The sequence below is a fragment of the Leucopleurus acutus genome, assembly GCF_964270905.1.
Source record: "Leucopleurus acutus genome assembly, chromosome: 5".
In the NCBI taxonomy this organism is placed as follows: domain Eukaryota; kingdom Metazoa; phylum Chordata; class Mammalia; order Artiodactyla; family Delphinidae; genus Leucopleurus; species Leucopleurus acutus.
In genome coordinates this window covers 57757570-57771580 of record NC_139147.1, presented here as the reverse complement: position 1 = coordinate 57771580, position 14011 = coordinate 57757570, and the positions used below count along the sequence as shown (strand labels likewise).

General features: G+C 41.0%; 1 protein-coding gene across 1 annotated transcript; it reads left to right on the top strand.

Annotated features, from left to right (window-relative positions):
- Positions 1–12251: 12251 nt before the first annotated feature.
- On the top strand, positions 12252–13133 carry LOC309961745 (uncharacterized protein NECTIN3-AS1-like; the record flags this gene model as incomplete). The annotated part of the gene is made up of 2 exons (XM_082839248.1): positions 12252–12401; positions 12828–13133. 2 exons carry the CDS (start codon positions 12252–12254, stop codon positions 13131–13133), a joined length of 456 nt encoding a protein of 151 aa, XP_082695374.1.
- Between the last annotated feature and the right edge of the window lie 878 nt (positions 13134–14011).

The following is a 14011-nucleotide window of genomic DNA, read 5'->3' as shown; positions in this document are numbered from 1 at the left end:
ACCTGGGGCAACAATCAAGGGAGATTGAATTACACTGTGACAAAATCTTTAGAACTACTTTTCTGTTTGTGCCGGCAAACAGACTGCAACAGGTGTAAATTCTTTTTCTTTTTTAAAGTAATTTTCAAGCAGACTTCTTATACATTGGGATACACATTATTATTTTTAAAAATCTAGCTTATTTTTAAATAGTATTAAGAGTCTCACTTCCCCATTAATTTCTGGTATTTTATCTAAATTTAGGAAGTCAGGGCAGTGGTACCTGACCACTAGACTGAAAGCTCTATGAAAGTAGGAATGATGTTTGTCTGTTGGTTCTTAATTCATCTTTGGATCTCACCTCAGCATCTGGCTTAAGGCCTAACGTTTAGTAAGTACCAATAGAACAGGGTAGAAACAAGCCCTTAAGCCAGCTGACCAGGATACAGAATAGAGCTCCTTTCCCTTCTCCCTAGGGAAGGATGCCTGAATAAAGGACAGAGAAACCCTAAGAGACCTGGGCAAAAGGGGACTGAGTAGACTCTGTCAGAATATGGACAAACTGGGGAGGAGTTGGTAGAGGCAGGCCAGGGAATCCAGCTGGAATCTCGTCCACATTGTTACTGAACTGTGGAAGCTTTGTGCTTGCTCTTTGGCTTACTGCTTTTTTTTGGGGGGTGGGGGAAGGGATGGGGTGGATTACAGATAGCTGTAAATTCACTCTGAAATGTTTGAGAAAGGGTTAGGACAGGGCCTGGGCTGACAGAGTGACAAATATCAGAGTCAGTAGGCCCCACTTCCGCCAGAAATAGAGACAGGGACTTTGGCATATACTGGATGACCAGAACAGGTGAGCAAAGCAAGGAGGGGCCAGGCCTTGGGAACAAGAGGCTCAGTGTGACTTCAGATAAACTCCTTTGTTATTGGGCTTAAACTCTGTTAGGAATGACCTTTGGGTTTGGGATGTGGGGAAGGGCAAATGGGAATCAAGTAACTAAAGCTCTTGGGACATTTAGTCTGGAGAGACTGAGAAAAGAGGTGGATGGTGTGGGGTGGGTGCTCAGAGGCCTTGGCTGCCTGACCTGAAACAATAAAGCAGGGAAGATCCTTCGAAGGCAAGCTAGAGAAGACAACTCAGTAACCACCACATACCCGCAGTTTGCTGACATGCATATAACTTGTGTTCCAAAATTCCTCTCCATGTAGTAAAGCTGCAGAGATTTTTGCATCTTAAATTACGGGCTGGAACGTGTGAGGATCCAGATGACTCACTAGGAAAGATAGCGTGAGGGAGATCTGCCTTCCCAAAGCTAGGGTTTCAAGAGAAAAACCACTTTTGTCCCTTGGTGGCAACAGAGGAGCAAGAGTTTCTAACTGAGTTGCACGATAATACACGCTAAATTAAACTGGGTTTAGGGAGTCAGCACCTTGACCTAAGTGGTGACTTGTGGTGGGAATTTTAAGTGAGAACCTTGAGAGGAATAATGAATTGGGGCCGCTGAACCTCTCATATCTGGACAATCTGGACAGCTCCATATTAAGGCTAGATGTGGTTTCCAAGGGATTATTTATCCCTGGAGAGATTTGGACACAGCATTGCTAAATTAACCTATTCAAGGTTCCATCCTGTGCATCGGGAATCCTTTTGAGCTAAAGTTACCAAACAGCCAATTTGCTAGTCCAGTCAATTCTGTGCTAGTCAGGTCAGTTCTTTGAAATCCAAGTCCTCTGGTCTGTACCGTTGCCCTTCCTGGGGCCTGCTGTAAATCTGTCAACCTCCTTCTAGTTGATCCTACCCACTCTTTCTAGATTAACTTAACAAAAACACTGCTTCCATCATGTTTTTCTCCTGTGCAGTAAACTTTGGTGCGGTAAACCCGTGGAGCATTGGGTCTCGAGATGTGGCTCTTGAATCAGCAACATCAGCATTACGTGGAAAGTTGTGAGAAATGTACATTTGGCAGCCCCATTTCAGTCCTACGAATTAGAAACTCTGGTAGTGGGGTCCACTGGTGTGTTTTAACAAACACTGATGCATGCTGGAGTTTGCCATTGAAGACAGCCTGGCATTCACAGCACTCCTTCCTCTACAGTCTTCTGATGCTTGCCTCTTGTATTTGGTGTTCCTTGATGCTGCCTTGTATTATGGTTTTTTTGTTAGTGTGATCTGATTTCAAATTCAGAATTGTAAACTCCTTGGGGTCCTGGTCTGTGCGTTTTCTGGATTTACTAACTTGTGAAATCATAAAACTGGAAAGGACCTGGAAAAATACTATCCAGTGTCTTCATTTTGCAAACCTTTGAACAGTACCATGTGCACAGTGGACATTCAATTAACAATTGCTAAATGAAATAACATGCCCTCAGGGGCCACAGAGGTGAATTAAGACTGCTGAGACCTCAGTGTCATTGCCTTAATTTAGATGGTCCCTTCTGGCACCCTCTAAGGGTTTGTGAATGCCTGTGGAAAGCCTTGGATGCCTTTGCCAGCCTTTCCCCCATGGTCCTTTGCATGAACTCTGTAATTTGCTTGCTGAATACAAGGCAACATGGTGTTTTGAGATAAAAATGGCAGAGCAGTTGAATTAAGAAGAAAATCAAAACAAAAACAAAATTGGTGTTGTTTTCTTATTGCTGCTTTAAGACTCGGCATGAACTATGAATCTGTCATAACCAAGAAATAATATCTTGCCCGAATATCTAAGGCATAAATAAAAATTAATTGCAGCACACAGCTGTTAATTATCAGGCTTTGGAGCATTCCAGGAGCATTTGTTCATGAACACCTATTTAGATAAAGATCCCTTGCTCCTTAGGACATGCTGACATCAACTATGGAGACATTTGCCGGTTGTGGATTGGTTGCATCTGCATAGTCTAGAGGTCCAGGCTGCCGGTGGTCATGGCACTTGTAAGGGATACTCTTTCTCCATTTCACAAACGTTCACGTCTAAAAGAGGAGATTCTTGACTTCGAAGGATGGCTTTGTGGCGATTCTTCTTCTAAATGAATTGGGCCATGGGTGTGACAGACATTTGTGTGTGTTTGTCACTTTGTGGCAGGCAGCAGATCATAGTGGTGTGCTAAATACATAAATAACTTTTATATTGCATTTTTATTATCAGAGTTTAATGCTTTAGGGCCTTGTTAGAATCTGTTTCTCTCAAAAGAATGGCCAAGACCTGAAAAATCTCTTTACTGTTCTTTAGAAGGAGGACAAAGAGAAAAAAAGCCTTTGTGTCTCAGAGATAAGAAATTCAAAAGGTACTTCATTCTTATAGGTTAAATTCACATACTAATGAAAAGGAGGGAAAATAGGAAAAGAGATGCTTTTTCATTTTCTGTGGGCAGGGCAGCTGTACCAAATTTAAAAAGCCTATCATTTCACTCTAGGTCAAGTTCTTTAAGACAAACTCACATGGACTTTCCTAATTTTTGTTTTGTGGTTGTTGTACTGGGATTTGGTTTAAAATGCTGCTACTTGTTGTTTAGAAAGTTTCAGGGTAATTATATTGATTGTAATCTCTGAACTGTGGGCCTGGTTTTCCTGATCTGGTCATTGTCAGGTCCTTCCTATTCTCCAGTTTCTGCCGCCCTCCTCTCCCTGTGACTGAGCCTTCTAAGCTCGCTGTGGCCAGACTTGACCTGGGAGAGGAGGCATTCAAGGAACTCTAACCCAACACTTTTGTTCCGCAGCATCAAGTTTTTGGCTTCTAGTCTGCCTTTGGCTTCTGCCATATTTCTAAAATCATATATGTCTTTTGTTCCTTGGATTCAGTATCTACCTTGTACTTTAGTTCTTGTGCCCGGATTTTTATCTCATTACCAAGGACTGAGTTGCTGTCTCAGGAACTTGCCAGGTGTGCCCAAGTCCTCTAAGGACACACAAGACTCAACCTTACCCTTGCCATTCCTCCCCTTTCTCAGTCACCAGGGTCCAGCCTCTGCACCATAGGCTGACTGAGGCTCCACTATCACAGATTAGGCAGTACGATGCTGCCTGCCTGAATCCTGGGGCATTTTTCACTTCTGGATCTCTCGGCACCACGCTGTAATTTTGTATTGAGTGAACTCCTACTGTTTTATGTTTGTCTCCTGATTCCAGTTTCCTGGCTGCATTATCAACTCTTATGTATTGCATATTCTTCAGCTACTTTGTTCTGTCTGCCAGACTGGACATCCTACCAGCACCTGCAGCTGGGCCATCCTCCCTGGTGGCAGGCTTAGTTTCAGGTCCCAGATTCTTCCACTATGACCTGCCCAGGCCGAGCTTAACAAATTCAACAAATGTAAAATATGTCCTTGAAAATGTTTATGTTTCAAATACTGTAGTCTAATCATTTTTACTCCAATTAGGTTGTGTTACACTTAAAGAATTATTTCCACACTTTTTTATTATTCTATGTGGATTGTGAAAATGGTTGCCTTTACCTATTTGCAGGTCTTTTAAATAATAAAATGCAAATGAACCTTGCTTTTAATGGACATTCTGAGCAAAATTCTTCCGAGAATAACTTTATATTTAAGAGTGATATGATCTATTGAAATTGTGCCTATTTCTGTCCTGTTGTCCATGGGAGAAACCCTGGGCCTAATTATTATGCTTATCTATTGCCCTCAATCCTAAATGTGAAGAGTCATCGAACAGGCAAAAGCAAAGAAAATCTATTTGTGCATGAGTGTGGCTGTGTGTGTGCGCGCCTGTGCGCACGCCTTGAGAGAGTAAACGGTGAGAAAGGGCAGGGCCAAGCAACTCCATTCACTTGACAAATGTATAAAGGATCCCTGTTCATATGATAGTTATCAATTATGTGAATACTTATGTTGGATCAGGCAGTATGATGGACACTTGAATTACCTCATTAAAGCCCCCTTAATTAGGTACTAATTTTGTTTCCACTTCACATGAGAGAAAACTGAGGTTTAGAGAGGTTAATTAATTTACCTGACTCCACACACAAAATGATTGCTGGATTAGAGATGTGCTTCCCTGCAGTGAGGTCCAAATTTGTATCCTCTGGATTATCCTCTGCTTTCCTGTTCTCCGCTAAGACGTCTCCAGGTTATTTTTGCATAACCGGGGAAGTAATAGAGAATGTGGGAGGAAAATAACTAATGTTTACTAGTTACAATTTTCCGAGGATTTTTACATACAATATCTGCTTAATCCTCAGAAAAAGTTAAGTGTTACTGTTGTCTCCATTTAAGATGGCAAAACAGAAACATCAGATGACTCCATATTGTCGTAGGTAGCTGTAGCTTCTTTACCTGACTATTGTTTACTATTCCATTGTGAGACTCTACCACATTATCCTAACAATGGACGTTTAGATTTTTTTCAAACTTTTTGTATTGGAAGTAGTTCCTCTGTGAACATTCATATGCATATTTCTAGTGCACATTTTGCATAGCCTTTTCTTAGGTATATACCTAAGAGTATATATGTTGAAACTGAACACTTAAGACAATAAGTAAAAAAAAAAAAGCCATGTGTGGAGCAATGATGAGAGTGTGTCATGAACCAGCAATTTTGATTAAATTAATTCTATGCATCTGAGGTCAAAAACGAATTCTGTAAACCTGAGGTCTCACTTTTCTCCCCCAAGACAATCACCTAACTTGGTAACTTATCTAGGGCAACAGAGTGGTGGAGCTGGGGCTGACTGCACCTAAGTTCTGTAATTCCAGACGGTTCCCAGGCCTGTCCCACCTTAACACAGGAACATCATTCTCACCATTCTACTTGGGTGGCCTGAGATCTACAAACTTCACAGGAGGATTTTACACCATTGAGTTGCAAGTCTGTTTCTGCAGAAGAGATTTGGTTTTGAGAAATTACTCAAGAGTGTTTATATTGCTTCACCCATGGGCCTGTGTGCTGCTAAGCTTGAAATGAAAAGAATGGCTTCGTGGTTTCGTTTTGTGGGGGAACCAAAGCCATAGGATTATGATCCAGTGCATATAACATTGAAGGATAACAATTTAAAGTCCAATAATTCTTTGCTATTTATCTTCACCAGAGGATCTCAAAGAGTTTTATGAGAAATTATAGACTAAGAATTTGGAAGAGTTATGTGCAATTTATAGTTAAAAAAAGGAAGTGCTGAAGTTTTCTGGAATGCTCCAAGGCTGTCATTAGAGAAGGCATGAAGACAGCCCAGGATCATTGACTCTTTGGCTAGGAACCCTGGCAGGACTGGATGTGACCAAACGACTCGGTGATCCTGAATGGCTTCAGCTTGCTTTGTGTGACAGTGTTCCTTTTCCAGGGGTCCTGCTGCTTGAAGGAGGACTTAGAAGAGCTGGCATGAATTAGTTCCCCAGAACCTTTAAGAAACAGGTGGTGGTTTATATTTAAGAAATACTGTGGTGGTCATATTAATACAGCTTTTGTAATGTACTCTCTTTCTGGTTAGTATTTCTCCCTCTTCGCTTGGAATTTTAAGCACCATAATGATGTGAGCCAGCTGAAGCTTTTAAACAGCACAAATATAAATGGTTATCCTAAATTATATTAGGGAGAAACTCTACTTGAATTATTTAGGTTAATAAATAAAGACACTACATTAATATAAGCTTAATACGTTTTAAGACTAAATATGCAATTCTATAAAACTTTGGTGATTTGTATGCTTTCTGTTGGCTGGCCATAGGATTTTTAATTGAATTACTACAGAAAATTCAGCACAAAATATTATCAGATTTAACCACCCACTGAGTGTGTTATTTGTTACTGTTTTACTAGGCTAAATCAAAGGTCACACGTCTCTTTTTCTGCATTGATTTTCAGCCCAGAGGGGTAAAGTTTTAAAATGAGATGATGAAATTTTAGAAAAGAGCAAGAACTTAATAGAAGGATAATACTCAAACGCAATTATTTTCCTTAGAAAGATAAAGCTTTCATGACTACTTTATATGTGCATTCCTAGCTTTTTAATAGTTCGCTTCTTTGACGTTCACATTCTGAAGCCTGTAACTAGTCTGAGGTTGAAACTGGAAGCAGAGTTGTAGGGGGACAGAGGTGCTCATGGAGAGAAAAGACCTGTTGGCAAACCCAGTATCCACATTTCAAGCATAGTGCCTTCTGGCCATATCCCTCTAAAAGTTCAAAATGTGGGTGGGAAGGCAGCCTGGCTGGAGGATTCAACCCAGCAAATAATCTTTTCAGAGTCTATATGTCTTCGTTAGTCATAATAAGTGGTTAGGAGTGACCCCTCCCTTTTTTAGCTTATTACGAGTCAGTGTGTCTCATTTTACACCTGAGATTATTTAATTCAATGGTTCTCAAAGCGCAGTGTCCAGACGAGCAGCATCACCTAGGAACTTGTTGGAAGTATATGTTCTCATTTGTTCATCCAGACCTACTGAATCAGAACCACTAGGGATGGGGCTCAGCATTCTGTTTTAAAAGCCCTCCATGTAATTTTCATGCCTGCTAAAGTTAAAAAACAACTGACTTATGTTGATCAGTGTATGCTTTTTGGTAACCATATCAAAGAGTGACTTTCCCAATGTCTGATTCATAGTAGGCTCTCATTAAATATTACCCTGAAAATGAAAATATACTTAAGTTGTAATGCTACCTTCTATAATGTTTACTATCATATTTTAGTCCCTTTGTAACTGTATACTCAGGAATGAGTAGTTGCCCTCAGATTATTCATTTTTTTCCCCTTTAAGATTAGCTCTTCAGCCTTTTATTTAATATGAAAGGTTATCTTCAAAGAAAATCGTTGCCCGATGCTTCAGTTATTTAATTCTCTGGAGAGTCACTGAGAAGCAAAGTTGGCTCATGCCAATCATTTCTTTCCCATTTTTAAAGAGGGATAGTCACTTCACTGTCAATAATGATTAGTGAATTTTTTTCTAATCTCTTCTGCAGGACCAGCCAGAAGTTCAGTGGCCACGAATTTGTTGTTTTAGAACTTCTAAGTTGGCTTTGAGTCTGCTTAGACAGCAAATTCATCCAAGGGCTTTAATACTCTCAGCTTTGCTTCATGGAATATGTGAAATGAGGAAAAATCAATCACAGAGAATTTTGAAGTGCAATAGGTTTATGGAGACAAAGGGGTTCATACTGTGACATGTGAATTCATGTGTATTATATACCCAAATAATTTTTGATTTGTGAAATTCAGAGGAATCATGGACTTGAGATTGAGTGACATTCATGTGGTACAAATCTCTTTTGCATCTTGTCAGGCAAATGCCCTCTGGGGGTGGGGTTGAACAGCACCCCTGCATATGAGCACATCTAGCTCTTGTGGAGAGGTTCCTCAGGTTGGAGCATCAAAAGGGAGAGTCAGGGCCTGAAATTGTGTATGTGTCCTATGGGAATGAAATAGCAGATTCTGGGTAAAAATTTGCTGTCCAGGGATCACTGAGATTTGGGGGAGGCCCTGCATGAAGCAGGGTGGGGATGTAAGGATGGCCAGGGTGTGCTGACACTCTATGAGGAAGATGAAAAAGTGTGGTAGGGGTGGGAGGGAAATGGGCCTGCAGGGACCCAGGGATCTGAATAACTATAGGGCCTCCCTGGGTAGCATTCCTTGTGATTCTAGGGGGGAAGTGGGTAGGAGAATGCTGCTAGTCTAGAGTTGTGCTGACTAGGGCTAACTACTCCCTGAGTAGCTCTTTTTTTCTTTTTTTTTTTCCTGAGTGAAGCCAGCTACTGACATCACAGGCTCCAGATTGGTAGCTGGATTTACAGCTGAACCCTGGCCAGCACTGCTCAGTTTTGTACCCCAAACTTCAGTGCGTTCAGAGGGAGGGGAGAATTGAACTGTAAAGCCCAGGCTCTGGGAGTCAGCCTGTAAAGACCTGCATTTTGAAGTCCACAAACACTGAACACCTTCTAGGTGCCAAGAACCTTGAAGACACTAGGGATGAAGTGACAAGCAAGACTTCCTGCCCTCAGGGAGCGCCGAGCCTAGTGAAGGGGACAGATATCTAAACAGGTTATTATAATCCAGTGGGTTGATTTTTGTAGACACAGAATGTTACCTGAATCAATTCAGTTTTTTTCTGCCTGAGGAAGTCAGCTAAGTCTTCTTAGAAGAGGTGATACTGTCACTAGGCCAGGTAGCAAAGAGGGGAAGGGGCACTGCAGGCAAAATGAAGAGTGTCTAAAGAAGTATAGTGCTCTCAGGAAATGGCAAATGTTACGTTTTCACAGTAGCAGAAGATACCTGAGGGTGACTGGTGGACCTGAAGTTGGACAGGTGATGTAGAGTCAGATCACAGAGGACCTGTATCTTTCTGGGGGAATAGGGAGCAGCAGAGCTTTAAATAGGAGAGAGACAGGATCAGATTTATTTTAGAAAGATTATTCTAGCTCATTTGTGGAGGGTGAATTAGAGGGAGTAGAGCCTTGTCAAAGTATGGTTGAGGCATGGTGAGGGTTTGACTCAGGGCGATTTCAAGGCAGTGGAGAAGTCAAGTTGACTTTTGGACTCTTTGCCCAGCTGACTTCTCTTTTTTAGTTCTATCCTCACCTCTTTGGGGGCTGCTCTGGCTGCTGCTTCTATAGTTGCTCTCTCCATAGTTGCTTCTGATACAGGAGATAGATAGAACTTGAGCCTACATTCTCTCATTTATTAGATGGAACATTTTTGTCTCTCAAAGATTTTACAAACTTTCCTAAGAGTGTGGAACTAAAGCTAATTACAAAGAATCCTATGTTAATATACTAGTAAATAAACTCTGTCCTTAAATACCATCTTTTGTGATAAGCAGTATTCTTTGGACTTGACATGTAATCTAAGTGCACCAGATGCATTAATTCATTCATGAAACTTTTATTGACATTTACCATGTGAAGGCACTGTTAGCTTTACTGAAGGGTAACATAAAAAGTACTGAATGACCTCTTGCAGAATGTACCAACACTGCTTTATTCTTTACAGCTATAATGCAAGGAACTTTCTAAAAGCACTTGGTTCATTCATTCATACGTTTACTCATCCATCCATTAATCCATCAGTCAGCATATATTGGTTGAGTATATACTTTGTGAAGGCAAAGGAATGAAAGGAGGAACACATTAGGGGTAGAAATAAAAATAGAACAGAATTTGGGTGGAGCTCACAGTTCTCAGAAAGTCCAGAATATAAAAATAACCTCAAGATTCTGGACAACTTACTCTTTAATACTAGGGTCATTTTCATTATTAAAAAGCATCTTGGTTTAGAAAGTGATGTTTTAGCTCCTTAGATAACCTCTCCTATCTTTGCTTCCATGTTTCTCTGGTAGTTACTTGAAGCTTTTGATCACTGGACTGTGGAACTATACTCATCAGGCCACAATAATTTCAAGAAATGAATAATGAAAGTATTTTCCATTATCTTTCTATAGGATCTTCTCCTCAGTCAAAAAGGGACCAAATAGTATGCTTTTCTAGGCAGGTGTGATAGAAGATATTCAGTGTACTCCTCCCACTTCCCAACTGATGGATTCGTTTAAAAAGTGACCCAGTTTCAGAATATAGCTACCAGTTGTTTGTGTAAAGGGTCATAAGAAACCATCTTAGAAATACTACATACCCAGACATATTTTGATCTTTTCCTACTTTAAAGTCCTGCTTTTAATTGAAGAAGGCCTTTCTCTTTCTATAGTCTTCTACTCTTTTATGGAAAGAGCACTTGCTGGGAGTTAGATGACTTGATTTCTAATCCCAGCTATGCTGCTGACTAGCTGTATGACTTTAGGCCAGGGGTTGGCAGGCTACAGCCTGCTGCCTAATCTGGCCTACCACCTGTTTTTGTAAATAAAATTTTATTGGAACACAGTCATGATTATCTGTTTACGTATTGACTGTGGGTGCTTTCGTGCTATAGCAGAGATGAATATTTGTAACAGGGCCATATGCCCCACAGAGCCTAAAATATTTACTATTAGGTCCTTTATGGAAAAAAGACTCCAAGCTCAGCATTACGCAGGTCATTATCTTACTTGAGTCTCAGCTTCCCCATCTGTAAACTTTAGGAATTGGATTGGGTTTTTCCCCAGGGCCCATGTCCTTCTTAGCATTCTGTTACTCTATAGCTCTTCCCACAGAAAAGCCTCATCTAATACAATCACTGTACACTGGGATATAAACCTATTCATGTTTTCATTCACTTATTCGTTTCATTAGGCACCTGGCAAGCCTCTGTAGAAAACTAACAAGTCTAAGAGACTCCCTGCCCTTGAGAAGCTTATAATCTGGTTAGAGACATAGTTACAATGTTCAGAAGTTAAATTATAATAGAAAATAATAAAGGATAACATTCCAAATTTAGTGATTATTATTAAAGGTGTTCAGAGGAGAGAAATCATTATGGGCTGAGATGATTAGGGAAAACCTATAGGGGAAAAGTGGAATGTTTTTAAAGAATAGTCATCTCTATGACTCCATAGAATACTGGATTTAGTGTCCCTCTAAGGTAGTAGTTTTCAAATTTTATAGTGCAGGAAAATCACTTAAGTTACTGGGAAAAAATGTAAATTCCTGGAACCCAGCTTTAGAGATTCTGAATGTAGGTCTGGGGTATGTCCCAGAAATCTGCTTTTTCAAAAAGTACCCCAGGTGATTCTGATGTACATGGAGAATACTGCTCTGGAAATTTGGCAAGTTTCTGCCTAGGAATTTATGCTAGGTTTGGCCGAGTCTTATTAAATCATGGATTTTGTGTGACCAGGAGGAACTCCACTGTCCATGGAGCAATTACTTCAGTGACTTGCTTTCTCCTTTTAGGGAATCTGAGATCTCCCAGGCCAAGAAGAACAACCTGAGGACTCTATTTCTGAAGGCCATTGAACTCCTTTAGATAAGTCCAGAGGGGAAATCTGAGATCAGTACAGCTGTTTGTCTATGATAGCTGAGGGTAAATCATTGGAGTCAGGGAACTAACGACTTCCATTAGCATTTGACTGTTGGTCCTTTTGTTGTGAGCTCCTTGTTTCTGCAAAGATGGCTGGGGTCAGCATAGTGGGTCAAAAAAAAAACCCTAGATGAGAGAGGTTGGGAATCTCCAGTCTGCATCCCAAACCATATCGCTGATGACTTGAGCATATCACCAGATACTCAAGATACAGAGGATAGATTCCACCCATGGGAGAATGACCCTCTGAAGAGAAGTTTGGAATTATCATCAGAGCCATGGGAGGGGACATCTGGAAGTCATGTGGGTGATGTTTCATAAGATCCTGTCAGGCCTCCAGTCCAGAAGAGAAAGCTAGATCCACTTCCAAAAAAACATAGACATCTTAGAAAGGTCATAAGGACAAAGAGAATGAGAAAGAGGAAGAGGAAAGTGGAGACCCACTGCCCTGACATTCTTCCAACGCCTTTGTTACCACCACAAAGTGAAGAAGACGAGGTGGTAGATAAAAAGATGACCCTACTCAGTGCCAAGGAAAGTGATCCTGACCTTCCCAATGAGGTAGGGATGAGGCATGGGGTAGAAAAATTCTGGGCTTGCCACACACACACCAAGCATATACCCAAACGTATAATGGCTCAATACTCTAAAAATGTATTTCTTTCCCAAATAACAATTCTAAGTGGTTCCAGGATGGAGGCTGAAGGAAGAGGACGTGGGTACCACAAAGGCATTCAGTGATCCAGGCTGATGGTGCCTCTGCCAACCTCAGCATGCAGTTTCCATGGGGGATCCTGCGTTATTCCAGAAGGGAAAATAACGACAACTCTTCACCTGGGGTGGGAGGAGCTGGGGATAAGGAACTTGAGAAACAAACTAGGATCCTTGGGCCCAGATAGAGTATGAAAGAACTGGTTCTGAAGGTCAGGTTCTTTCTGTATAGTGCGTTTGCATTGAGGGCTTTTAAACGTTTTCTTCTACTTGCAGGACAGATTACAGAGTCAGCAGGATGAAGGTACCTGTATGATGCATCAGGAATGTCAGATCCAGCCCTGTGAGCTCTCAGTGTCCCAGGAGCTCAGGCCCTCTTCTCCTGCAGTGACATCCTTGGCATCACCACCACTCTGTCTTCGTTGCTTTTTAAGCTGTGTCTGCCAGACCTTCTCAAGGTCTAGGAAGAGGAAATCTCCTGGAGGAGAGGGCACCAGGCAAGCTGAGACAGGAGGTGATGCTAAGGCTCTGAGGCCTGGTCTGCTGAGGGTTCTAGGCAAAAACAAAGTACAGCCTCACTAAAGTCTGTAGCCAGTTGAAATTGATTTAGGTTTCCCTTGTGTTTAGTTTAATAGTTTTCTCTGTGTCATTGTTCCTGTTAGTTGAGCTCTTGTCTGTCTAAAAGAGCTGCTTTTAAGTTGAGATCCTCAAGCCTAAAGAGGTAGTAAAAGCAAAGTAACTTTGAGGCTTTTAATACCGTGCCCAGGAGTGGGATTGCTTCTTACTTCCTCCCATTAGACTGAAGTAGGATTCACTCTGGAGCAGTGGTTCCCAAATTCATGCATATTTCACTCATGTATTTAGTTGGCTTAATTTTCACTAACTTCCCTGAGGATGGAAGTTGTACAGTTTCATCATTTTGAGTAATGTCTCCTGATATCTATCACCAAGTAGAGATTTCTTATGCCCAGCTCCTCTCATTTTTTCTTTTTAACCTTTAGCTAGAGATTCATTTTGCATTCTTCATTTTCAGTACTTCGTTGAAATTCTGCCACTTTCTACTTGATTTGGCTATGCCAAATCAGCGGGTGGTGGTTATTACTGTTCTTTCACATGATGCCACAATTACTCTCCCATCTCTAAGCATTGTTTCATTTTCTTTTTCTTACTTGTTAGTAAGATACCTGGCTTCTGAAGTGTGCCTGCGGTGTTCTCTCTGTATTGAAAACATAGTCACACTAGGTAATGCTCCTTTCTTGTCATTCTTTAGCCAGACTCTCACAGAATCCTGAGTTCTTCTGAGAATCCCAAATACAATAAGTACTTTAAAAAAAAGTTCTAGATCATTTCACTTCCCCCTTGTTCTGGTATGCTGGGTTAATCCTCTTCCCAGGATAGAAAATAAGAGTTTAAATTAATCTTATACCCTCCTAGGAGGAGGGAGTAGGTTTAAGAAGAGT